The sequence below is a fragment of the Brienomyrus brachyistius genome, chromosome 23, assembly GCF_023856365.1.
Source record: "Brienomyrus brachyistius isolate T26 chromosome 23, BBRACH_0.4, whole genome shotgun sequence".
NCBI classification, from domain to species: Eukaryota; Metazoa; Chordata; class Actinopteri; order Osteoglossiformes; family Mormyridae; genus Brienomyrus; species Brienomyrus brachyistius.
The window spans coordinates 22,027,901-22,054,449 of record NC_064555.1 but is presented as its reverse complement, the minus strand read 5'-3'; the positions used below and the strand labels follow the sequence as shown (position 1 = coordinate 22,054,449).

At 39.7% G+C, this 26,549-nt stretch overlaps 1 protein-coding gene across 2 annotated transcripts; it reads right to left on the bottom strand.

Moving 5' to 3' along the window:
- Positions 1–833: 833 nt before the first annotated feature.
- Positions 834–26,289, bottom strand: LOC125718908 (CMP-N-acetylneuraminate-beta-galactosamide-alpha-2,3-sialyltransferase 1-like). 2 transcript variants are annotated; one of them, XM_048993212.1, is made up of 8 exons: positions 25,968–26,289; positions 12,091–12,208; positions 11,401–11,560; positions 9,472–9,665; positions 8,182–8,361; positions 7,243–7,288; positions 4,290–4,409; positions 834–4,101 (listed from the first exon to the last, which is right to left on the bottom strand). In XM_048993212.1, the coding sequence occupies exons 1-8, from the start codon at positions 26,002–26,004 to the stop codon at positions 3,928–3,930; spliced, it is 1,029 nt and encodes a 342-aa protein (XP_048849169.1). In that variant the 5' UTR covers positions 26,005–26,289; the 3' UTR covers positions 834–3,927. The 2 variants fall into 2 exon arrangements, with proteins under 2 accessions (XP_048849169.1, XP_048849170.1); XM_048993213.1 differs by having other exon boundaries at positions 11,401–12,208; positions 25,968–25,998.
- Positions 26,290–26,549: the final 260 nt, after the last annotated feature.

The following is a 26,549-nucleotide window of genomic DNA, read 5'->3' as shown; positions in this document are numbered from 1 at the left end:
TTAAACGAGGATGAACTGAATACTGTGCAGGGCTCTTCCCCCCCAGGACTGGAGTTTGACACCCCTGCCTTAGAGGAATGTCTTATGAGGAGAGGTTAGCCGAGCTGAATCAGTTCAGCCTCGAGCAAAGGAGACTAAGGGGGGGAATGATCCAGGTATATAAGATTCTAATAGGTCTGGATGCTGTTCAACCAAATAGTTACTTAAATATTAGTTCAAATACAAGAACTTGTGGCCATAGGTGGAAATTAGCGGGAGAACATTAATACCTGGATTTGAGAAAACACTTATTTACACAGCGTGAAGTTCGAGAATGGAATAGTCTTCTTGTTAGTCTAGTGCAAGCTAAAACCCTGGGGCCATTCTAAACTTTAGGCTAATTGTTTAAGTTATTATGTCTTTGTTAAGGGGGAATGCAGGGCGGGCAGGAGAAAAATTAATGTGATGTACAAGTTGAGTTCAGTCACAGAAAGTCCATCATGAAAACTTTGTACTACTGGCCTATACAATTAGCGTGTTAGTCTGCCCAGTCCTGCCAAAGGGTTTTATTGTCCTAATTTCTAATCCCTTAGGGCAGGAGTGGCCAATCTTATCCACAAAGAGCTGGTGTGTGTGCAGGTTTTCACTGCAACTCCATAAATTGGTCACTAATTAGAGGACTGATTGGCTGAAGAGTCCTCACCCCTGGGTTTGAATGGCTGACCTAAAGGTTATCCCGAAAACCTGCACACACACCGGCCCTTTGCGGATAAGACTGGCCACCCCTACCTTAGGGAAATATATTCTTCTGAGTAGCGCTGGCAGACAGTACACACACACACACACAAAAGGAAAACTTTTTCTGAAAGTGAACTTTAATCAAACGACCCATGAAATATCCTTATTCGGACAGTAATGATCTAAAAAATTTTTTAATGATATTTATAAAGCTTCCTTAGGACTATTTTAATGTTTCTACTGTACAGTTGTACAGATTGTATAGAATCCATGCATAATTTCATTTTTAACTTAAATATATAAATCAGATTAAAGTAAGACATAGGAAATTATTAGAAAAACAAAAACTACATACAATAATTACCACATAGTGAATTTAACATAAAGATTGATATTATTTTCTTTTATCCCACATTTAATAATTTTTATTGTATAACATTTGGAGCACTGACTCATGTTTATTCGAGGGTTATCAGTCTGGAGAGAAAAAAAGAAACAAATTTATAGTAAAATAAATACAGAAGTGATTTGAAATGGATCTACATTTACTAGGAATGTAAAATCTTACATGGATATGAAATGACGCTGCATTTTAAACATCTCTCCGATATTTACGCAATGTAGGATTTCTTAGAACTGAACATTTCATGTCACGTTGCATTCACTAAATCGCAAACCATGGGAAATATACACCGATCAGCCGTAACATTAAAACCACTGACAGACGAACATCGGTTATCTCATTACAATGACACCTGTCACGGGTGCCAATATATATCAGGTCAGTGAACAGTCAGTTCTTGAAGTTGGCAGAAGGAAAAACGTAAGTGTGCGTGTGATGATTTGGGTATAAGACAAGCTGCCGGTAGCAGTGTGATAATTTTGGCAATATTCTGCTAGGATGGCTTGGGCCCTGGCATTTCATGGGGATGTTACTTTGACATGTACCACATACCTAAACATTACTGCAGACCAAGTGCAGCCTTTCATGGTAGTGGTATTCCCCAATTACAGTGGCCTCTTTCAGCAGGACGGTGTGCCCCACTGCAAAAATTGTTCAGGAATGGGTTGGGGAACATGAAAAGAGTTCTAGGCGTTGACTTGGCCTCCAAATTCCACAGATCTCAATCCAGTGAAACATCTGTGGGATGTACTGGACAAATCAGTCTGATCCATGGAGGCCCCACCTTGCAAATCACAGGACTTAAAGAATCTGCAGCTAACATCTTTGTACCAGATACCAAAAGACAGCTTAAGAGGTCTTGCGGAGCCCCTGCCTCGACGGGTCAGAGCTGATTTGGCGGCACGAGGGGGACGTACACAACGTTAGGCAGGTGGTTTTAATGGCTGATTGGTGTATATTAGACATCACTTCTGAATGAGTCTTTTCTGTACACTGGGAATTCATTAAAAATGTTTACATTACTTCCACACAAGTGGGAGCAGTTTACATTCAAACCAATAAAAATTTACACCCTTTGTGTAGTATTGCACCAACCCCAGCATGTATTAAATGTTTCCTATTTGTTTGCAAAATATTCATAATAGTATCCCCACGTTTGAACCATCCAAAAGAAATGAAACTGAAGTTGGATGTGAATATTTAACCCCTCGCATAACCGATCAATGAAACCAAAGCCTATAAAAACTGAAAAATTAAGTTTAAAAAGGCACATGAATCTGGTTCCTTCTTCACACAGACAAGTACAACTATTACATCATTTGAACTATCTATCAAAACTGCAAGGCACTTCATATAAGGTACATCCCAATGTCCCATAACATTAAATACAAATAAAAACTAATTACCCTTCAAATTACAAAAATTCCCATTCATCTCTTTCCAAGCAAATCATGCAATATTAATGTCAATTTGATTTGGACAATACCCCATTTGTTAAGTCCCGAAAGTTATAGGTACACGGACGCGCTATATCTACCTTTAGTAAAAGTCATACAAAAGCCATTGGTTGTACATTTGCATTGTTTTTAAAGTGCAGATGAAGTTCATAGGCAGTGGTAGTGTGCTTTCGAATTTGGTGGTGAAAAAAACATTTCTGATTGATTCCTCTGCAAACCCTTTGTTAAATGTCTTATCAGGCTGTTACAGTATGTAATAGTATGTAAGCAGTCACAGTGTTTCGTGGTGTTGGCCAAAACTACTCTTCATGAACCATTTGCTGTATTTCTAACCCAACTAGATGATGCTCTTGGTGTGCGCTGAGCACTTTTTTTGAACAGAGAACCACATACTGGGTCAGAGAATACAGAAAACGGTTCGTGTGGCATTGTTTTGGATATCATTGGTGTTTCTCCAGTGGCACAGGTAGGTAAAATCAAGGTAATCACACAGTAGGGGGATATGATTTCCGTCTAGACCACACTGCATTGGATGTCTGTGTTGAGCAGGTTGGAGGAATAAAAATGATTTAAAATAAACTGGGTGTGTAAGTAGGCAGGATTTTTCTTTTTCTCAACAGCTCTACTAGGTAATCTACTGTCAGATGGGCCCTTTCAACCTGTGGGTGGAACTAAGTAAGCAGCACTGGGTTGAGCTGTGTGCAGCCATTTACCCTTCTTAAACCGAAATGAGAGTTGTGTTGATGAGCCTTTCCACATTGATGGAATACTGGGATTACCCGTTCATCATGCAGTGTGATATCAGAATTATAAAGTTTGCGTAATGAGAAAGTAAAAAAAAAAAAGAATAAACTGTGTGTGTGTGTACATAAAACATTCTTTATTTGTTAATATATTTTTTAAATAATCAAAACTAATTTTTAAAAGTTACTTAATATAAACCATTAGGAGAAAATCACACTGATATAATTTTGAAAATGTAACCCATCATAACACTGATGAGCTTTTTCTACTGGCCACGGGGTGGTGCTGCAACCTTACTGATGATAAATGCAGCGCTACATAACGCCGTTAGCCGCAATAAGCAACTAAATCTCCTTTAAATCTCAAACCACTCATTTAGATTATCTCAAATTGGGCTCGACTCCACTTCTGCTCATGGGCCATATGACATAAGGCAGCGTTGCTGTCCATTCCCAATAAAAAAGCATTATAAACTTAGAATGTGAGCAAAGTTAGGTCAGAAGAGTAGAACTGCCTTCAGTCCATCGTCATTCAACACTTCCCATGTTGAAAGCACACTCAGTAGATCCGTGTTGTTTAGATAAACATTTTGAAATGGTTAAGGCATCATCTTCCTTTAAACACTTTTATTTTGTCTTTGTCAGCCAGCAGCATCGTAATGTTGTATTCGTAATCCCCATCATGCACCCCGGTGTGGCGAAAAGCTCCAGCACCAGGGTTGTTTTCCCAGTAGTGGTGCCAGTTTCCGTTCATGTCCGCTCCGAATCCATAGACACTCACCTGGACAAGAGCCGTTCATCCATATTTAAGCTCATAAACAAAATCAACACCAAAGTCAAAGTAATATGGTTAAAAAAAAAATCATATCAACATGACCACTAGATGTCAATATAATACCATAATAAAATTTAATTTGTATCTGTAATAGTGTTGGCCAGTTGGGGAGCCCTGGACTAGAAACAGCTTACCTCATCACAAATGTGAATGGCAAACATTAAGGCAAGGAAGCCTGTGGAGGGGTACCTTCCATGATTCTCCAGCCAGTTGTCATAGATATATTTGAAGAAGGTGGGGTTGTACACCAACACCTGCAAATTGTGAGAACGTGAAATTATGAGAAGTCATGTTAAGTCAAAGACTAACCATGCAGCTGGAGATGAATCATAATTACCTAGTATATATATATAATATGTATATATGACTTAAAACTACGCTCTTGACATAGACTAAAAATGTTACGTAAAATGTACGGAGAGAATAGTAAGTGCCCTGTCTATGCTTGTAAATATGGAAGTCTAGTTTTTGCAAACGTCTCTTGTTGCTGTGGCAAAACAAGTAAAAAGCCAAGAATTTGCCATACTGTTAAATAAAGACAGAATGACAGTAAGGTTGACTTTCTGTAGAACACATGGGATACGAAATGTTTAAGGTAAAATATATGCATATTTCAAACAGTAACTACAGTAATATGAATCAAATTCAAATTTTATTTGTCACATACACAGTCATACACAGTACGATATGTAGTGAAATGCTTACACGACCGCCAGTGACCTAAAAGAGAATTAAGCTTGTCGTAAGAAATAAATATGAATAGAAGAAATACGATAGAAAAATTAAAACTTAACTAGAACAGAAATAGAAATAAAAATATAAATAGAAGTATACTGTACATAAAATAGAAGTAAAAATAGAAAGAAGTGTACTGTACATAAAATAGAAATAAAAATAGAAATATACTGTACAATAGAAATTTTCTTTCAAATTGAAATTAGGTGGAGGAAGTATGGTGTGCAAGTATGCATGAAAAAAAGTGTCTTAAGATGCCTTATTAAAGTGACTTTGTGCAAGGGTCCAGAATGTAAACATGACCATGTGAGTTCAGATGTGAGTGTAGATGTGCATGAGAGTGTCCATTGACGTTAACAGGTTGTATGACTGTGCTTTATGCACAGGCATGAAAAGTGCAAGGACAATAAGTCACTGCACAGGCATGAAAAGTACATGGACAATAAGTCACTGCACAGGCATGAAAAGTGCAAGGACAATAAGTCACTGCACAGGCATGAAAAGTGCAAGGACAATAAGTCACTGCACAGGCATGAAAAGTACATGGACAATAAGTCACTGCACAGGCATGAATTCTCCTCATCGGAATAAAATGTGATCCATTTTTACATGTGACTTAAAGTGGATACATGCTTTTCCCTGTGGGCATTTCCATGACTTCTCCTTTTCCCCTAAGATGCACTCGGCGACTCAGTTTGACGAACTGTCTTCTGCTACAAGCAAATATATAGGTACGGCTTCTGAACCTCATCATAACATAATAGGAAATACACTCCTGTCTGTATCCTGCCCAAATAAAGCCCAGTGATTCATTTTGTGCCCAAAGATGAAACAGACACAAATGAGTATATTTTACAGGAAAACAAATCTGCAATGTGGAAGGCCTTTCTTCGTAAAAACGTGCAACCTTTGCTTTAGTGATGCAGTATAAAAATTGAAGACTAGGAGCAGATACAGAGAAATGGTAAGATGAACAGAGTAGCTGAGTAGTGGGAGTTTGCTGAAGGATGCAAAATCCATCCATCCATTTTCCAAGGCACTTATCCTTCTGGGTTACAGGGGGTCCAGAGCCTACCCCGAAATCTACAGGCATGAGGTGGGCTCCAACCCAGGATGGGGGGGGCTAGCCCGTTGCAGGGCACACTCACATATGCACACCTATGGGCAATTTAGTAACTCTGATTAACCTCAGCGTGTCTTTGGACTGTGGGGGGAAACCGGAGTACCTGGAGGAAACCCCACGACGACATGGGGAGAACATGCAAACTACACACGTGTGTCCCACTAAAAACAAGGTTGCCATGTTGAATTTAATTCCGCACATACTTAAAAGCCAAATACTGGATCATTATTACAGCTCAGCAAAGTTATAGAGCAATAAAGTAGAGGCAGCTGAGTCTGAATCTGTTGAATGGCCAGGTTATACATCCAGCCATCACCAATGGATCTGTTTCATCCCTCATGTCATGGACATATTCCAGGATGAGAATGGCAAGATTCATCAGCTTGGAATTGTGAAGGAGTGCCTCAGGAACATTAGGATTCATTTTCGCACATGATTTGGCCAGCACAGAGTCTTAACCGTAATCCCACTGAAAGTCTCTGGGATGTGCTGCCTAAGACTATGGAGTGGTTCAAGTCACTTATCAATAAAAGTTCTCGGTGAGAAATGAATGCAAATCTGGATGAAAATAAATGTTGAGCAGTTGCATAAGCCTGTGGAAACGACGCCATGACAAATGTGCGCCATAATCAAAGCTAAAAGCGAACAAAACATTCAAGTAGCGACCCATTTTTTTCTGGCCAGACAGTGTACTGTGTGTGTTGCTGGGTATCTGGCAGGAAATCACGGTTTTTGTCTTGATGAAGTCGTAAGCCACAGGTCGGCAAATGGCAGCTCATGGACCAGATCCGCCCCGTTTCCCTTTTCAGTTTTCATTTATTTTTCATTTAAAAATCTGATGTAGACCACTATTTAAATAGACTTACACAGCTTATGTATTTCCCATCAAATGTAACCTCATATCTTACTAATTAGTATGCTAAATTCCCACCCTGAAGAGACGGATGCAGTCCAAGGCTATATTTGCATCTGTACAACTATACTGACCCTTTATTGAACATAGCTGGAAAAAACTGGCCTGTGGTCGAAACTAATTGCCAAGCCCTGTCATATACCATATTTTAGTATTTTCACAAGTTGCGGTTTGTGTGGTGTGTATTCAAATGTTAGGATATTAATCCTGAATTATATTACACTAATCTCAGTTAATCCTGAATTATATTACACTAATCTCAGTTAAGGTGCCTCTAGTCACTCACCGCTAGTGGAAAATCAAACAAGGCACTTACCTTATCCTTGTTAACTTTTATCCTGGATTTGACAGGTATGTAAGTCCTGCAACATAGCAACAATTGTCAACGACAGAACTAATACTTTTTGAAAATATTTATTTATTTTGCAAAACTGTGTCCTACCATGTGCCAGTATTTATTTTAAAACCCGCTAAAAGTGACTGGCAACCTTGTAAGTGGCGATTTACATTGGGATTATCAAAGCTTCATAAATATTGAACGCGCAAATAACTACTTGTATAAAAGAACAATTCATTAATTTTACATTAATTGTAAGAGACTTTTTCTCTATGTAACAAACACAATACAGGCACAAACACTTTTCCTTCCATCTATACTATGTTTCCCGCTGTCACATGGCATCTACGTTTGAACAATATTAGCTTACAAGACATATTTTCACATGAAAAATTACATTTATATCTATTAGATTAAGAGGCTTTGGGGAGTCCAACTGCAATCCTGTGCTCATAAACTGTGAACTTATGCGACCACTCATTCCATTTATCAGTCAATGCGTTGATTTGAGAGTGGTTTTGTTCTACTCGGTAAATCATCCAGTGATCAAAGAAGAATGCTTTACAGTGCAAACTTTTCATGGAAACTGGAAGTTGAGGAATCGTATGGCAGTTATGTCACTGCTTATCGTCTAAAACATCATTCAGTTTCGTTGTCAATAAGCGTTCCTCCTTTATGGGTAAGTAAGCAGTTGTCTCCAAGATGAGGTGTGATAGTGTGAAACCTCACAATGACATGGAAAGAACATGTAAACTCCACACACATGGAGGCTTAAACCCTTGTCCCAGAGGTGTGAGGCAACAGTGCTAATCACTGCACCACTGCACCGCACTTCTTATACCAAAAACGAAAATGAAAGGTGCTATTTGTGTAAGAAACCGCAATATTCACTGTGATGATTAATCAAGGGTTACTTACTGGGTGATGGTACCCGTGGTTAATGCACTGATGACCCATTCCAGGTCCAGGGTCTTAAAGGGGACCAGCACCAAGCTTGTACTGTTCTGCAAATGTTTGGCACTTTCGGGGTACATGAGGTGATGAGTGGTTTTGCTCCCGACATCGTCTTCGTAGCCCAGTGTAGGAGCGTGATTCATTCTATGGAGCAAAAACGTATCAGTCACTCTGCCTTGTAGGGAGGGACTCTCAAAAAAACACTGTAAACCAGGGTTATCCAAATCACAGTCCTCCAGGTTTGAGCCCCGCTGATTTTCCAGCCACCCTTTACTGGTGAACCAGGTGTGAAGCCTCTGGCCAATCAGAATCAGTAATTATTAAGCTACCTACCTGGGAGAACTGAAAACAAGGCCTGGATTTGGAATCGCGGGCCAGATTTCAGAAGTCCTGCAGTGAACGATCACTGCCCAGAACCAGCAATCAAAGCTGTGTATGTGCACACTTGTGAGGAGTTAGAGCATCAATATTAAGTTAAACTGTAATGTGGGATCAACATAAGCTTCCAGTTTTGCCCAGAATCTAATGAGCGGCGCCCCCTGGAGGTCAGGGCCAAGCTTACCCAGTCTGTCAGTACCAGTCAGTGACCATGTGGCACCCTGGGCAAGCTTTCGAGAGGATGCCCCTCGTCTGACACAAAGTGAAATTCTCTTGCTTAGTCAGTGCCCCCCCCCCCCCCCCCCCCCCCCTCCCAGGAGATGGCGCCCTAGGCAGCTGCCTAACGCATTGACCGGTACTGCATTTTGTTGTTTCTTCTCCCCTTCATGTCCCACTACTGCTATTAAGTCTCAAACAGGCTTTTCTAAAGATGACACACGTTCTGTAAATTACAGTGAGCTGCCATTGCATACCACAATTATAGGCATAATCCGGGGCTCGCGGGGTTAATGGACACCCTGGCAGATTTATTATAAGTAGCACTGGGCAGGGTGGACATTTTATCGAGGGAACCCAGCATTTCTAGCTACTCCCCTAACTATAATAATATATACATGCACATGTACAAACATAGTATCAAAGCAAAACATATGCAATGGTTTCAGAGGCTGTTTCCTTTGATATCTAAACAAGGAAAGGTACGCAGTTGTTTTCCTGTTGACAGCTATTCCCAGCGAGACTGCTTTTCTCATCAAGGAGAGTTGTGTTTCATGCAAGTCAAGAGCAGACTGTTGTGACATGACGGTACATTTCAAAGCAACATGACTGCTGCTCACACGAAAAGTGTAGCTTATTCGAGACAAAAAGTCCAGTCACCTTATAACAAAATCATGTGAGTCGATGCGCGCTCCGTAACTCGATCCCTTGAGGTTCCCAGAATTCCCTACCACTGCGCAGGTCCTGCAGCGACCGGGTCCTGAGTCGACATACCACTCCTCATCGGGAATGACCTCAAAAAGCCTCTGCACCACATCACTGTAGTTGGCTGGATCCTTCTCTCTCTGCAGCCACTGATGACGGCCAGCAGGGGGAGACAAAAAGGGTCAAACTGAACATTCCCTTTAGTCAAACTCATTTAATGACAAGCAGGTTACCAAGGCAACACAAATCAGCAAAGGGGGGCCTTTTTAAAGGCCTCTATAATAGACTATGGATATTTTTCTCTCTCCATAGCATACCTCCATCTTCATTTAATTACTAAAGACTAAGTAAGCTTGATTTTTGAACAGTATGTAATTTCCCACACTTTGGATGAACAATACTTGGCTGTGTTTTGTCCTATGGAGAGTGGGCTGTAATTGGTTGTATTGATTTTAATCAGAGATAAAATCTTCTTTGCAGTTGACTATGCGAATTTTGAAAAGTACCCCTGCAAACATGTTGACTCCATCACTGCCCTTCCTCATGTGCTGGTTAAAAGGTCGACACACCCCAGGGCATCAGAAATGACCCTCACAGCAACCTTTAAGACTTGGTAGTACAGTTCATGCTTTTGTCAAAATGCGAAAGGGGGCATCGGGGCATTTTCCGAAAGGTTAAAGTGTCCGTAAGTGTCCCTCTTGAGATACACGTTTTCACATCAAGCATGGAGTGGTACCACTGTGAAACTTGACTGAGAGAAGAGCAAGGTCCCAATCTGCTCCTCGGGGACCCACAGTCGGTCCATGTTTTTGCTCCCTCCTAGCTCCCTGCCAGACAGTCTACATTTTAGCTCCGGGAGCTGGGAGGGAGCAAAAATGTGCACTGTCTGTGGGTCCTCAAGGATCATATTGGAAAACACTTGAAAAGAAGAAAGCAGAGGAGATGATAGAAGTTAGAGGTAAATCTGCCCGCTACACAGGACACGTGACTATTTGTAGATGCAGGTGAAACAGACTGCCAGAGGACCTGATCTCATTTATTTTTAATGAATCGCTATGTTAATTTTTTTGGCAGCGATGGGCCATACAAATACATAGTGCCGTGCAGGGAACTGTGTGAGTCACTGTCTGCTTTCAGCAAAGCCCGGAACAGCACCTAATCTGGTGCTCTATCAAAGCACCGTGTGAAATAATACCCGAAAAGAAAAAAACGAATGGCGGCAGCACGAGCCATAATTGGAACTCTTACTCTGATTGGATATGGGAGTCGTGACATATGCCGTTAAAGCGTATTTTAAAGCTAGCATACCCCTGACCCCTTCACCTCGAAATGAATCTCTGGCCTTGATATAATGAAGCTGCATTTTAAACACTTTGGGTAGCAGCCCGGGGAGTTCATTTTATTTACTGAAATATGTGCCCGTGTCACACACAGAAAGTGACTTTGAGACACCCAAGTCCAGGCCACCAATCCCTCCATCTTCATTAGATCTGGCAAAAACACGCCTTTGACGTTAGCCGGTCATTCATTATTCACACATCTTTGATTTCCCACCCTTTAATTTATGAGTACAAAAGAAACTAAAAAAAAAACAGTTTTAAAACGTATCTAAACATAAAATCTTAATCAACAAGGGACCATTTCACAACTAAATGCTTTTGTAAGAGGTGTAATAAGGAAAAATAGTGCGAGTGGTGATGGAAAATCCTCAAGGTAATAAAATCAATATTACAATTATAAATAAACTGAATTCTGGGAGGGCAGCCAACTTCCCTGTAAAGCCAGCAAGGAATCTGTTACATGTTAACCTTAAAAAAATCCACTGAGAATGTTTAACCAGTCTGAGGCATGACTGCAGTTATCAAACCTATAGGTGGTTCTTACCTGCCACCAGTTGTAGGTGTCCTCTGAAAGCAGGCTATTCTTCCTTGACAGCAGGGGTTGTATGGACTGGTTAAAGTGCTCACTAAACCAGTCGTCATCCATCTCAGTTATACACGTCGCACAGGCACACGGCCCCTTGGAGAAATCGCCGCTGGGCTGTCTGAAGGCAAGTTTTAAGAGGTACATCGAAGGGTTGTGATAGGTGTAGCTGAGAAACAGCATTGTCAGGGAGATGATGCAGAAAAGAGCGAATTTTCGGTTATTCCTGGGCTTGATGACAAACATCTTGTAAATCGCAGAAGGTGGGGGGGGGGGGGGGGGGGCGTGTCTCAAAGGCAGAGTTCGACAGGATTAAGAGATGCAGGGAGCATGTTTAGGTCATTTACATCATAGTGGCTCACGATCATACTGAAAGAAGAATGTGCAGCATCCCCAGAACACGAAAGTGGTGAACTGCAAATACAGAGTGTTTGACCATCTAAAACAATTACAAAATAGTTTAAAATAAAATGAGCTTGTCCCGCAAGTCTATGTCCCTTTGATAGCAGCTTGTAAAATAATAATGTCCATGTTGTCTCTGGAGAGCCTTAGAAAAAAAAATGAAAACGAATTAAATTTAAATTGTGGTGCTGTGTACAAATTCATTATTAAGTGGCATTCTGATTTCTTAAAATTATTAAAATTACTGACGGAACTTTCCCATTTGATCTACAAGTTCCAGGTTCCTTCGAGCCAGCTGTGAGGACTTTCAGTGCAGTGTCTGGTGTTGAGAGCTCAGGGTTCTCTCTCTGTCTTTGCTGCCTCTCACCTGAAACAAAGAAAAACATGTTTTTTTAAACAATGAAGCCACATATTTTCATACATCAAAAAATAAGGATCACTGACCGCATGATACAAATCGAGTAAATCCAACAGTCTAAGTCGGGGGGGGGGAATTGAAATATTTATTAAGTACACCTAGCTAGGACTGGGTAGGACGCATTTTATTTGATATACCTCGATAGTAGCAGGTACTGTATGACCTATTCTTGACTCCAAATGAATCCCTGAAGAGTAAACACAGATATAAACAGTGAAAACACTGTTCCCCTGAGTTACATCAATCTCTGAATTGTGTGGAAAGTTGAAACTTCTTTCCCGCATAGATTCAAAGTTGACATGCCTGCAATCTGTCCTTAGTATCCTTCATTAAACACCTGAAGCGTTATCCCTCTTGGCGGTCCCGTCCGTGGGACCAAACAGAAATCTCACACTTTTTTTGGTCATAGAAACATTAAAAAAAAAAAAACAAACAACAGAGACCTTGAATGATCTACTTTTAATATATATATATTCATGTATAACTGCGAATTCGGGTTAGCAGTGACTTTGTAAATTACAAAATTTCCCTTGTTTTTCTCATTTTGACCATTACTGTTAAAACTTCTGGTGTATTTCTTTTTATTCGGGACACAACAGGTTTTTGGCGACGAGGATGGGATGTTTCATCCTGAAACTTTTGATAATCTTACACCTTAAGGGTTAGGAGAGACAAATATTTCTTTTTTCAGAGCAGTGTGTCTTATTTGGGACATGTTATTGATGCAACTGGGATTCACCCCAAGGAAAAAACTGAAGTAACTGAAAAGGCTGCTGTTGTAACTGAGCTCAAAGCTAAACTGAGCTAATTCTTGTTGAATTACTATAAGAAATTTATTCCAAACAACAGTTATTCAGCACCTCTGGGTCCCAGGTTCGAGTCTCCGCCTGGGTCATATGTGTGTGGAGTTTGCATGTTCTCCCCATGTCGTCGTGGGGTTTCCTCCGGGTACTCCGGTTTCCCCCCACAGTCCAAAAACATGCTGAGGCTGATTGGACTTGCTAAACAAACTTTCCACAGTTATTCAGCCAGTGACAGCATTGCTATGCAACGACGTGAAGTGGGAATCGTCAGACAATTGGCAAAGGGAACTTGAAATCCAATCAGGCTCTAGTGCATTATCACCCAGAACTACCCCTCATTTTAGCATGTGACGCTTCACCGGTAGGACTAGGTCATTTCACATAAAATGGCTGATGGTAGTGAGAAGCCAATCACGTTTGGCACTAGGAGTAGTGTTCGGAGTAATGAAATTTCATGGTGACATCTGAAATTTAGGTGGTGACACCTATCTCATCAATATTCATAGTGCAGGCCACTGATTTTGAAGAAGTGAAAGAAAAGTCTCACTCCAAAGCTCTAACACTTTAGTAATCAAACCACATAAAATTTCAGAATGTCTCATACACCTGTGTGTAGCCAACCCCTATGTCTAAAAGCTCCAGAGCTCAAAGGTTTTGGTTAGAAATATTTATGAGGTTTTTTTATAATTTCTCAGCACCTCTGAAAATCGTTTTTTGAAAAGTGTATGTTTTCAGTTGATTTTAACAAAAAATAATGGCAGTCTAAGTGGTCTCAGATTATTGGTGCTGAGTTTCTGTTGAATAAAAGCATTAGTGGCACTTTGGGAGAGATGTTTTTTTTTTTAGATGGATAAAATATTTCAGAATGTTAAGGTACGTCAGACTATCTCGAAAGTGGCTGAGAGGCGTCAGACTCCAGAGGGTCAGGTGACAAGGTACACAGATGGTGCCCCCCCCCCCTCAACATGTAGATCTCTGTTGCTGCCCCCTGACCCTGTCCTGCTGAAGAGTGACCACACATTCATCAAACTGAGACACAGGAATAAACAATCTAAACCAGTGGTTCCCAATCTGCTGCTCGGGGGTCCGCAGACGGTCCAATTTTTTGATCCCCTCCAGCTCCCTGCCAGACAGTCCACATTTTACTCCCTCCCAGCTCCTAGTAGGAGCAAAAATGTGAACTGTCTGTAGGTCCCCAAGGACCAGACTGAGAAACACTGATCTAAACCGAAGGCCGCTCTGCAGGTATGGCTATAATAAACCCCAGAGGTTGTGGTATATGTTTACGATCTTCCAGTTTTTATATAGGCAATTTCCAAGCTAACAGGGACCCCCCTGCATTCTGTGCCTCATTAGCACAAATGATAAGTACTGATATTTATTGCCGTATTTATTTGCAGCACATACATGCCAAATGCGAAACGGTAAAATTTATACCCACAGCAATGCCTGTACGACAGGTTTCAAGTAGCTAAATGCAAATTAAGAAGCGCAGATGTTACATAATAATATTCAGCAATGTCTTTGAAAACTGTAACTTCCTCCGATATGTTTGTCTCCCTCGTGTAGATCAGGACATCCTGTCACACTGTAAACTTTCAGACTTGGCTGTTTTTGTTAAGCAGGGCTGCAGCTAAGTATTTTATTCATTATTAAACTGAAAAATTGGGTGATCGAATAAATAAAATACTTTTGCCTTATTGAAGAGCAATAGTAACTATTCAGAAGAGAAAAATCTCATTGGTTTTCTTTTTGGAAACATTTTTAACGGTTATACTGCATACAATGTCTGTCAAAAGAACTAAACCCTTTTAATGCATATATAGGACTTTCAAGAAATACTAGATTGAGTACACCTTCCTCGAACACTAAGACATTTGTATTTCTAAACAAATTTAACTTTTTACATCTCAAACACCGGTCCCCTGGCAAGCCGTAAATTGCCATTTTCACATGGAGCATGCAAAAACTTAATTCCTTCATTTTTAAGGGAAAAATTAGCATAAAATTGTTACATTTCAAACAGTTTTGAGCCATTTTCCAATTGAAATAGCGTAGAAATAATTATATCGTATTCATAAAGTCTGTGAATCTTCCTGTTTATTTGCTTGTGTAGAAACCACCCACCTCTCCAAAGTGTCCAGAATCCATTGTCATTCTTTATCCATAAAACAAGCTAAATTGGTCAAGTTAGGCAAACATTGCAAAAGCTGCCGCTATATGAAATGTCCCATTCACACGTACCTTACAATTTAGCGTGGGGGTAATAAGGGTAAAAAAATATAGGTCAATATCCATCTATCCGTCCATTTTCCAAACCGCTTATCCTACTGGGTCGCGGGGGGTCCGGAGCCTATCCCGGAAGCAATGGGCACGAGGCAGGGAACAACCCAGGATGGGGGGCCAGCCCATCGCAGGGCACACTCACACACCATTCACTCACACATGCACTCCTACAGGCAATTTAGCAACTCCAATTAGCCTCAGCATGTTTTTGGACTGTGGGGGGGGAAACCGGAGTACCTGGAGGAAACCCCACGACGACATGGGGAGAACATGCAAACTCCACACACAATGTGACCCAGGCAGAGAGTCGAACCTGGAACCCAGAGGTGTGAGGCAACAGTGCTAACCACTGCACCACCATGCCGCCCCTATAGGCCAATATGTTAGGTGTATTAAGGCCAATTTAGAAAAGCCAATTATCCTAAGTATATACATTTTGACTATGGGAGAAGAATGGCAGACGATACAGATGTAGGCGCAGGCCGACAGGAGGCAGGAAGCAGACCCCAAAACCTGGAGACGTGTGGCTGCAGTGCAAACCACTGGACCTCATGTCCGCAGCGACTCCGTCTTGTTTGAAAGATCCCTCCCTTTTTTATTGAAAACATACTATCAAAAAATGCACGTTGCTATTTCATATTACTTTGAATTTTAATATAAAAAATGTAACATTATTTTGCCCTATAAAACAGGAACTGATTGGATAAACATTCTCCAACATTTCTGTGGCTCTTCAGTTAAAAGCTCTAGATGATAATAGCCTCATTACAGTCCTTAACGACAATCCTCAAGGGCCACAGAAATTGACTTGCTACCCACAAAATTATTTTAATAAAGCAATTATCATGAGGGTGAACGCACACCAGAATGTCTTTTGAACGTTGAAGATCAAGCTAGGAGCCAAGAAAACATTCCTAAAACGTAGCCTTGGAAGAGGCAATGATTCATAACTGTCCGAATGCCACTCTAAATGTTTCGGGAACTAGACTGCCCTGTCATTTTCGTAATAGAATTCTTGGGTAACATATATTTTTACCAGAAGCAAAGTAAAATTGAAGCTAACTACTACTACCTAGCAGATGCAGACTCCTGTCAGTACAGATACTTGCTTATCTACTGCGCAGAGACTCGAATATACCTAACAACCAAGTTCTGACGTCACAACTGGTCCAAAGGGAGAGGCAATGGCCTACACCACTGGTTTCCAACTCTGGTTCTGGAGAACTGCTATCCAGTAGGTTTTCTATCCTACCTGGCTTCTAATGAGCCGCACTTATTCTGAGGTAAATACAAGGAACAAGTGAGGCTCATGAGAGGCCAGGCAGGATAGGAAATATACTGGACGGTAGCTCTCTGGGAGCAGAGCTGGAGACCCCTGGTCCCTGTGGTGTTCATACCACAATTGAAACTCCTCAGTTCATTCACATTTTGATCGTAACTGCGAATGTGATTACCATTAAACTACAATTAATTTGAAGTTAATTTTGGCTAGGTAGTTGTAAACATGTTTTTCTGCAGTACCAGTCAAAAGTTTGGACTTGCTAAGCTGTCTACAAAGGAGAGTGATGGTGTTGACATGACCTGGCCACCTGACCTGAACACAGTAGAAATGGCTTTCGAGGAGTTTGACCAGAGAGTGAAGGGGAAGGAAATTACACGTTTTACTAAATTTATCAGAAACCGTCACAACACCCATTTCGGGGCCACACAGCAAGATTTACTTTCAAGTCTGAAACTTAAATATCTGTCCATACAAAGCAAAAAAAACAAACAAAAAATAAATAAATCTTAGAGTGCCTTTAAGTCATTTTTTTCGTAACGTACCGTCTACATACCACGTCTTAATTTCCCGTTTCCTAAACCTCTCAAGTTCAAGCACGATATGTGACTTACAGGTTTTACATTAACGATGATCAATATTATATCTTCCAATCATGTGTTACGATATCTTCCAAGGTTCAGCGTGTTTTAACTGCAGTTGTACAATCACAATACACCGAAGACAAAGATTTTTTTCTGGTAACTTACAAGAGAAGCCATGCGATTTACATGCAGTCTTCTAGCAACACTTACTCTGGAGAAAACACATTTAGTTTTATTTGATCCTTAATTTTCCCTTGAACTTCCACATGGATTCTGCAGTCATGACTGACCTTTGGCTGCTTTGCTATTTGTGCAACTAAATTTACAGTAGTTGCAACCTAGATATTACACGGGTCTATATTTAGAGCTTGCAGAACAATATAAAAACATAATGTATTGGCGGACAATACATTATTCCTCTATCCAATACAACTTCCCCACCCCGGAACATTCTGAATATTACATGTTCCTGTACTCAGTTCTGCTCCAGCACTACTGGTAGATCACACATCATCATAATCACGCAATATTATCATCGCGATTCCTTTCAATGATAATGATTCAATGATAACACTTTACTTCCCCAATACAACCTGTTTGGTCTTTAACAGCTTGACAGGCCACATTTATACTGGGGGTGGGGGCATAATATGGGTAACACTCCTTTTAAAGAACTGAATAAACAGGAGGCACTAAGGGAGGTTAACACGGCCTGAAAGGTCAACATCCATTTTAACATTCAATATTGGTTACTTATTTTACATGATATTGGTGCAATCTAACAATCTAACTGTAAGAGTTACTTGTTCAATTCAACTTGATTTTTTTTTCTTGTGGAAAAAGGGGAATATTCTTTAACTAACTTGTTCTTCCTTATTCTATCAATTTTTCAATCAATGGAACACATACGTGGCTTATCTTCCTTCCCACTCGTTTAACAATGTTGAACTGGCAAAGCATAGCAATAAAACTTGGTATAAGCTGTATAATGAAAGATAACACGAGACAAGTCTATCTTTAAAGATAATAAAAAAGGAATTATATACGCATCTAATAAAGGCTATAATAATGTATAAAACTACACACTTCAAACTAGTGACACATACACACCGATGAGCTGAAACATAGCCTCCCATTTGAAGCAAATAATGTAAGTCAACATGACACGGTAAGTCAACATTTGTAACTCATAGTTGACATCCTGATTGCAGTAGAAATGGCAAGGGGAAAAGATCTGAGTGAAGATCTGAGGTCAGGGTTTTTCCCTGCTTGGTTAGGGAGGTAGGTTTGGTAGGTAGACCACTCAGAACGGCTGACAGTGTGCAGCCCACAAGCACTGCTGTTTCGCAGATGCATTGACCCACTTGTCTGGCCGTAACAATTTGACCCTTTTCAAAGTCAGTCAGGTCATTACCCTCCTGCCCATTACTGCGCATTTAACACGGTGAGCGCGAGTACCGAATGTTGGCTTACCATGTAATATATCCCAGATCTTGACATACACTGTTTTTACAAGATAGACAATGTTATTCACGTCATGTGGGGGTGATCATAATGTTTTGGCTCACCGGTGTATATATACTCAAAATATAGTAATGCATTATGTGACTCATTTCTGCTGCATGTTGCTCATAGCAAATTCCTACTATAACGAGGATAAAATGAAGTGGTTATTTTTATCTTTATCTGCCACCAATCTGGGCTACAATGTCAGCTGTCGCAGACTGTCACTAAAGCAGACTGTTTTTCATTTGTGCTTCAAACCAGCTAATTGTCTTTTAGTTTCAGCCTGGTAAGTGAGACAAGGAAAAAAAAAAAGGATTTTTCTACATAGCACTTCATTAGCTGAGGATAATAACAGCGGCATTATCTCTACTTCCCTATTTATCTTTCACAAAGATAACACCGGGATAGAACATCTGCAGCCACAACTTGAATACTGAGTCTGAATTACCTGTTTAACATCTATCAGGTAATGTGGCAGTGTGCTCTGGATGAAGACAGCTGCTCATCGCACAATGATGCTCCTTCTTTCATGCCATTCATGGGATGAGCTTCTGGTTGTGACCCTGATCATTATGCCTGCTTCTCCTGGTGCAAATTATCCACTTTTTTTTTTAACTGAAGAGAAAGTGAAGGTGAAACTGTAGGTCCCATTTTTTGCTCTTACTATAGATGCAGATCGAATGTCACCTGAATGCCTAAAAATTAAAACACTTTAGGGTAATTATTTCCAGTATATGATAAAAAAAAAAAATCATCCCGAATAACCTTTTGAATTAAAAACAATGCAAAAAAAACAACAACCAAATAAGCAGGTCTCTAACAATTATTTTTCTAAACGAGAATATATGGATGGAAATTTTATTTAGACAAAATGCTCCATCATTGCCTGAACAGTGATGAAAAAAAATCAATAAAAAGATAGAAAATTCTGCCTCAGTCATTGCAGCCAACAATCTCACAGAAGCTATTGAAAAACAAGCAAACAAGCTATTAAAGCTCTAACAAAAGCAGTCCCACAAACATTAACCAAGACCGTATTCCACAGGGCAAACCCAGATAAAATGCAAAAGACTTAATCAGATATGACTGTAGAGCAGTAATGTAATGACACAGTTTACCATTCATCCCCTATCGCAAAATACAGACAAATAAAATCAGCAAATAAAATCATAGCTGTCTCTCCAGCCGCAAAACCGGACATAATGAGTTATTGGTGCTTTCATGAAACATTTCCTTTCTGATTTTAAAACCCATAAAGGATACATGCAGAGGTAGGAATACAAGACCTGCCCCCCAACTTCCCCATCCTGGAACGTTCTGTAGCTGAATTATATTGTGACTCCTGTATGTAACCTCTTTATGGCACCCATAACTTTGCAAAAAAGGCCATGCCCTGCTCTAAGAGCTTACTCCGGAATCACTCCTCATGAGTTATGGTAAGTAGTAATTCAAAATTCACCAGATTAAGGACTGGGCATAAACACACACAGTATACTGCTTTACAGCGATGGAATTTTGTTGCACCTGATAACAGATGATTTTAGCAGTGGCCCATCTTATACATTGCATACCGTTTCAGTTCTGCAAACGTTAACATGTAAATATAGCTGTTATCCAGAAAACAAGACACTTCATTAATTCCCCTGAGACCTCAGCTGGCGGAAATTTCTGCCTCCTAAACATTTTAAAGCTCAAAAAGCTTATAAAATAGCCTTCAGCCAAGGGGATATATATTTAGACTGTGTGATTATTCTTTTCTCTGAAACCAACGGTGAAGCAAAATAAAGAGTATTTTCCGGCATCAGCATCACATTTTTTTCAAGTATTTGCAACCCTACCGTATTAATAAGCCTGGGACAACTTGTTAGCAATTTGAAAAAGGCCCCTCTTTGGGAGAATGGAGAGCTAGGTGCTATGCCTATTATTTATAATAATATCAGTGTTGTGTAAGCAATATTTTGACATATACAGTGCTCCTAGAAACACGTGTATTGGTTTCTTAACAAATGTCCATTGACAAGCAATGTTTAACACATCTGCACATATCTTCCACACAGACATTTTCTTTTTATTAAGTATTATTTTTTTTGACTGACTCATTCAGGTCTGTTATTGCCATTTTGCTATTAATTGCGATTGTAGTCATTCGCTCCCAGAGGTATACTAAACACTTGGTGTTCTATGTTATTGCAGAACCGTTACTTGTCCATGAACCTTTTAACTCATAAGAAGTGTTTTAGAACTATAATTTGGGTTTCGATTACTAACTGAAATGAATGTTTTACTCAAAACTACTGGTTGCTTCTAATGTGACATATGTTTTTGTAAACAAATTAATAAAGTAATGATTTTTTTAAACCAATAAATTTGTGATAATTTTACTGAATTAAGCAAGTGTCCCAAGACATTCTGTAAGTGTTGTATTATAAATAGTTATGGCAAGATACAGGTGGACATTCTGATGAGCATCATAAGGATAAACTGAATGATTGTAAATTCCATCACAAGGTGTACCGCCAACCTGAAAGGTTAGTGAGATTCCTTTCCTGTGAAATACATTTTGAGAGCTTTCTACACCTTGAGCGGTGGGTCAGGATTGCAGGTACTGTTGTCCAGAACAGATGCCTTGTTGAGATCTCAAAGAAAATACTGAAATTTGATAGTTATCTCCATGCCTCTAGAAATCAGTCCTAAAATGCTTTACAAGGGCAGAGACAGTTTGTTATGATGCCTACTGAAAATTCTTAAAGCTTTGAAGAAAAAAAATATACATATTTAATGTCATTGTCTATTTTGAACTTGGTTATTTATTATTTATGTATTTATTTAAATTCATCATTTTATTCCAGAAGGTGAATCGTTAAAAAATGATGGTTTGCATCATTAAAGCATTATATCACTTCTCGTTGATTTTTTTTTTTTTTGTGCGGTCTGTAATGCGAATTTAAACATTTTAAATTACAATTGAAAGAATCCAGATCTAATGAAAACTTCTGCGAAAGCACGGCAAATTTGTGCAATAATGGAATTTTATTCCCTGCCTCGTGCCCATTGATTCCGGGATAGGCTCCGGACAGCCCGCGACCCAGTAGGATAAGCGGTTTGGAAAATGGATGGATGGATGGAATTTTATTTTCATTAACTGCTGGGTGACAGTTTCCTAGAAACGTGCTAGTTACACTGCATAAATAATTTAGCATGTAAGGAACATTTAGCATGTAAAATAAATCCAGTTTCTCAAATTAATTCATTCAGTGGAACCTACAGTAATAAATAATGGAACACAGACATTGAAATTAAGAAGGAAGTCACCTTACACCGCTTACGGGATTGTTTGCAATTGTTTTCTGATCATTTCTCATAGAACTGCTGAAATCTTTTATGAGTCTCTTGTGCATAGGAAAGGATTTGGACAAGGTTAGAAGAGATCAATCTTGGATGAAGCTCCAAAAATAGTTAAGTTATCTGCTTTTGCTCCCAGCCAGTAATGCCTTGTGCTGCATAAACTGAAAAAAATGAACAACGATACACTAACATTACACTAAATTCTAGACAGTTTTTCTGTTCTCAATAACTACACTGTTAGTTTCCTCTGCAGTATCACTAAAATCCCTCATGGTGTCAATGAGGTTAGTTCTGTAGCATTGGAAAGGTTGATGTTTATACCTGGGCCAATCAAATGTGGTTCTCACAGCCTTCTGTGTCCTGACTGTGGCAGCTTTTAGTGTCTGGGCTTTGCTAATATTCTTAAATAATGTGACAGCGTGATGATATAATGTAGAATTCCCACTGGCCTTTACTACAGGGCTATTCAAAGGGGCCATTTACAAGTGGTTTACCTCATAAAGTCTATACATATGACTACGGAAAAGTTAACCATCAACCACCATCAGATCAGCGCCACTGAAAAAGAAGCTCTTACACTGTTACTGGCTCTTCAGCACTTCACAGTGTATATTGAATCCAGTTAAGGACCCCTGTTGTTGTCTGGCTGTTGGTTTTGCTTAGCCCTTCTTTTGATTTGGTTACTTTGGATTTTAGTTTTTTGTAAATGACCTGCAAATACCTGTAAATATTAAGGTCACCGTGAGCAGTTGGGGAAGCAGGGAGTGTGACGCTGTTTTGCTTTGATAAGGTTCTCTCACTGGTTCGGAGCTAGTGAGGGACATAGATAAGTTTGTGTACTTTTATTTTTTTTTCTTTGGGTTTGGTAAAGGACGTGTCGTTTTTATAGAGGTGCTTCGATATTTTGACCTGGTCGACTCCCGAACTTGTTCCCCCTGCTAATAACATCACAAGCACAAACAAAGTAGTGACGTCACTCCACATTTTATTGCGCCCAACCCTAGACCAGGATGTAGCAGTGGTACTTTGGGTAATTTAGGGAACACATCTACGTCATTCCCAGCCCTTACAAACATAACATTAAACATGATATCCTCCCTTACCCTTAGCTGGCTATTTGGAAACAGACATAATAAGCCTGCATTTATGAAAGGAGTATAATTTACGTCTAGTGAAAATATTCCTTTTACAACTATATACTATCTTTATAACAATCTGTTTGGTAAACAGTCTCTATAACCATCTGTTGAACATGATGATTACTGTTTATCTCCTCCCTATTGTACAATGGTTTATTACTGCCCCAGTGATCTGCCCTTCTCAAATAATAATAATAAAAATAATAAACCTCCAATGTAAACCAGGGTGACTAATTCCACAAAGGCAATCCTGCCTTATCCCTCCAATGCTCTTCCCCCAGGCAAAGCTGCCTAACCTATGATAGCCCTCCTGTAACCATCCTTGCAGTTGCCTCTGGCACAGATACCCACGAGAGCCTTCTGTTCACGCTGCAGGATGCGGTGGTACCCTGACGGACGGGAGACACTCATTGTGGTTCGGGTCCTGCCTCTCTTGCCATCAGCTACTCGGGTGTCCCAGCCCCTCGCAGACACCGCAGCAGGGCTCACCCTCAATCTCACCAACAGCAAGCACACGCACGTTACGGCCACACCGTCTCTGCACCTTTACTTTGCCGCTCTTAAGAGCATACGGAGAGGGGTTGCTAGAAGCTCATGTGCCATCCTCAGCTTTTCTCATACAGAAACCTCTTAGTCCCCCCTTAGTACCCTCTTAGGGTAATTTTAATAAATCACAGGAAAACATACAAACTCCACACAAATGGTGCCATGGTCTTTTACTTGAACCCTGGTCCCAGAGGTGTAAGCGATGGTGCAGACCACTCTGCCACCATGCCACCCATACAAAACCCAATTTCCCGCAAAAATAATTGCTACCTCTCAAACCTGCAACACCTGAGCTGAGACACAACTTACAGCACAAACTGAACAACCACGCACTGTCTGATTCAATGTTAAATGATTACTTTCACATGCATAATCACATGCAATCACATATGATTATGCATGTGGTAAAGGTATTTGCTTTATCTATCTATCCGTCCGTCCGTCCGTCCGTCCGTCCGTCCATCCATCCATCCATCTATCTATCTATCTATCTATCTATCTATCTATCTATCTATCTATCTATCTATCTATCTATCTATCTATCTATCTATCTATCTATCTATCTATCTATCTATCTATCTATCTATCTATCTATCTATCTATCTATCTATCTATCTATCTATCTATCTATCTATCTATCTATCTATCTATCTATCTATCTATCTATCTATCTATCTATCTATCTCAAATATAAAGACCCATCTGAAATCAGCTCTGATGAAAAAACAAAAGACTAAAAATGTAATGTCGGCATTCCTGTCTGAAGTTCTGTGAGGAGGAAACCTTGATGATCTCGGCTTGTTAGGATGCAAGAAATTAGCTCACTGTGCTTTGGCACGCTGCAGATCAACCAGTCACTTCCTTTGATGCATACACTTAAAATGGAATAAAATAAAATCAGTCTGCATGAAATAATTCTCCAATTATAGAAATTTGATATTACCCGAGCTGCTTGGGAAGTCTGTGAAGGAATAAACCGCATTTGTCCACTAGATGGGGATAAACGTTAAGCGCTTCTGAAGAAGCGCTGCAATGATGTTCTATTAATTCGCGAACCACTAGTTGTATTATTATTGTTGTTGTTTGTTTATTTTTGTTGCTGTTGTTAATAATAAGAATTATGACAATAGTAACACCAGTTGACGGGCGTGGTACTATTGCCACAGCATTCTGCGTCAAATATAAAAATAACTGCCACTTGCAAAAAAATGTTATTATGAGAAATTATTAATCAAAACGCTCAGATACATGTTATCTAACCGTTAGTGTATTCTCTTTTTATCCTCTGCTAATAGAAGCATTTCAGAAAAGGTACAGAAATACAAGGAGTTAAGGAGTAAGGAGAAACGATAAGGAGTTACTTGCTATGTCCTTCGCTGTTCCAGCAAAATGTTTTGCTGCTGTATTCGTGGTGTATAATTTGTAGCATTTACACTTCAGTAACAATATACTTTAGATTTTAGATAAGCAACAGGCAGATTTCATATATACGCATGCCTTTAAAATGTATTTAGTATAATCTGTCTATAAACTCTACTTAAGTAATTGTGCTTGTTTCTGTAGAAATCTTGATGATTTCATGGTTTGAATGGTATAGAAGTGGATGTACTCCAGAGAAAAATTCTGACGATGAAGCATCAAACACACACATCACAACGCTTCTATACTGTACATGGAAATATTTAGTCAATGCAGTAAACGAAAAAAAAAACTGTACAATTACTTTACACCTTAAATGCCAATCGTTTGTTGTGCAGCATGACTCATGATTCTGAGCGCGAATGAATTTATTACAAGGAATTTGAAATGAAATATGAAAAGAGATCATGCGGGTTAAACTATTTTTAACGAAGTGAGTTATTTTGACTCATCGTAATCAATCCGACTAGGTGCCTTGCAAGGTTTATTAGATATATAAGTTATATATCTAATAAATCATATGCTTAATTTAATATTACTCTCCTGGACTGCAATGAGGACTACGATGCATGTTAGACAGAGTTTGCAGTTCTTGTGGTGTAGAAATCTGCTGCTTCACGCATTTACAAAGCTGAACTAGTCAACATCTTTACCACTATAATATACACATATATAACAAACTGTGAAGTGTTAGAATACTCACAACTAAATGTTATCGCTTTCCACATAACTATCTTTAGAGTTCACAGAACGTCAAATACGGCGAAACTGACTGCGACGTTTTATGCCTTGTGTACTTACTATCAACTGAAAGAAAAACACCACGATTTTTATTCATTCCATCCTCTATTCAATTTTCCATTTCTGATGCTGCCTAAAATCCATAGACAAGACGGTTCTTCATACTCCTCAGTGATGGTTCTAGGCTTCCTTTTCCAGAAAAACACGCCCCAGTCGCAGATGTACGGTACGATCAGTGCTTATAATGTGTCCATGATGAAAGAGCAAGGTCCAGGCAGGTTTACCGTGCTGATGTAACGTGTAACACGCCGAGCAGGCTTCGGTTATTATATCCCACTTGCATCCACGTGGATTGGAGAGGCAAAATGCTGAAACGCCCCCTTCCAGATGCCGAATAAATAGGGCCGATGAGCGCACCTCTCAGCGTGGAAGAGGTACGCGCTGAAATCGCGTGATTATATTTTCCCGTGGCTTTTAAATGCCTTCGATCTGACGACTACCCATCACGATTTATTTAAGCTAATAAGCTGTTTAACACGAAAATAGAGAAGTAGAGAAGGAGTTTTATTTGTGTATAATCATGTGAAACATGTAGATGCCTCCCCAATGTCAATTTTCATTAGTGTTTTAAAGCGAACGGTG

Bases quoted from the DNA above. Each gene is read 5' to 3' on its own strand.
- LOC125718908 (XM_048993212.1), bottom strand. From the start codon at position 26,004: ATGAATAAAAATCGTGGTGTTTTTCTTTCAGTTGATA. The intron at 11,561-12,090 runs GTCAGTAATTTT...ACTTGCCTTCAG, and splicing joins AGATCAAATGGGAAAGTTCC to ACAGCCCAGCGGCGATTTCT. The intron at 7,289-8,181 runs GTAAGTAACCCT...GCTATGTTGCAG, and splicing joins ACCACGGGTACCATCACCCA to GACTTACATACCTGTCAAAT.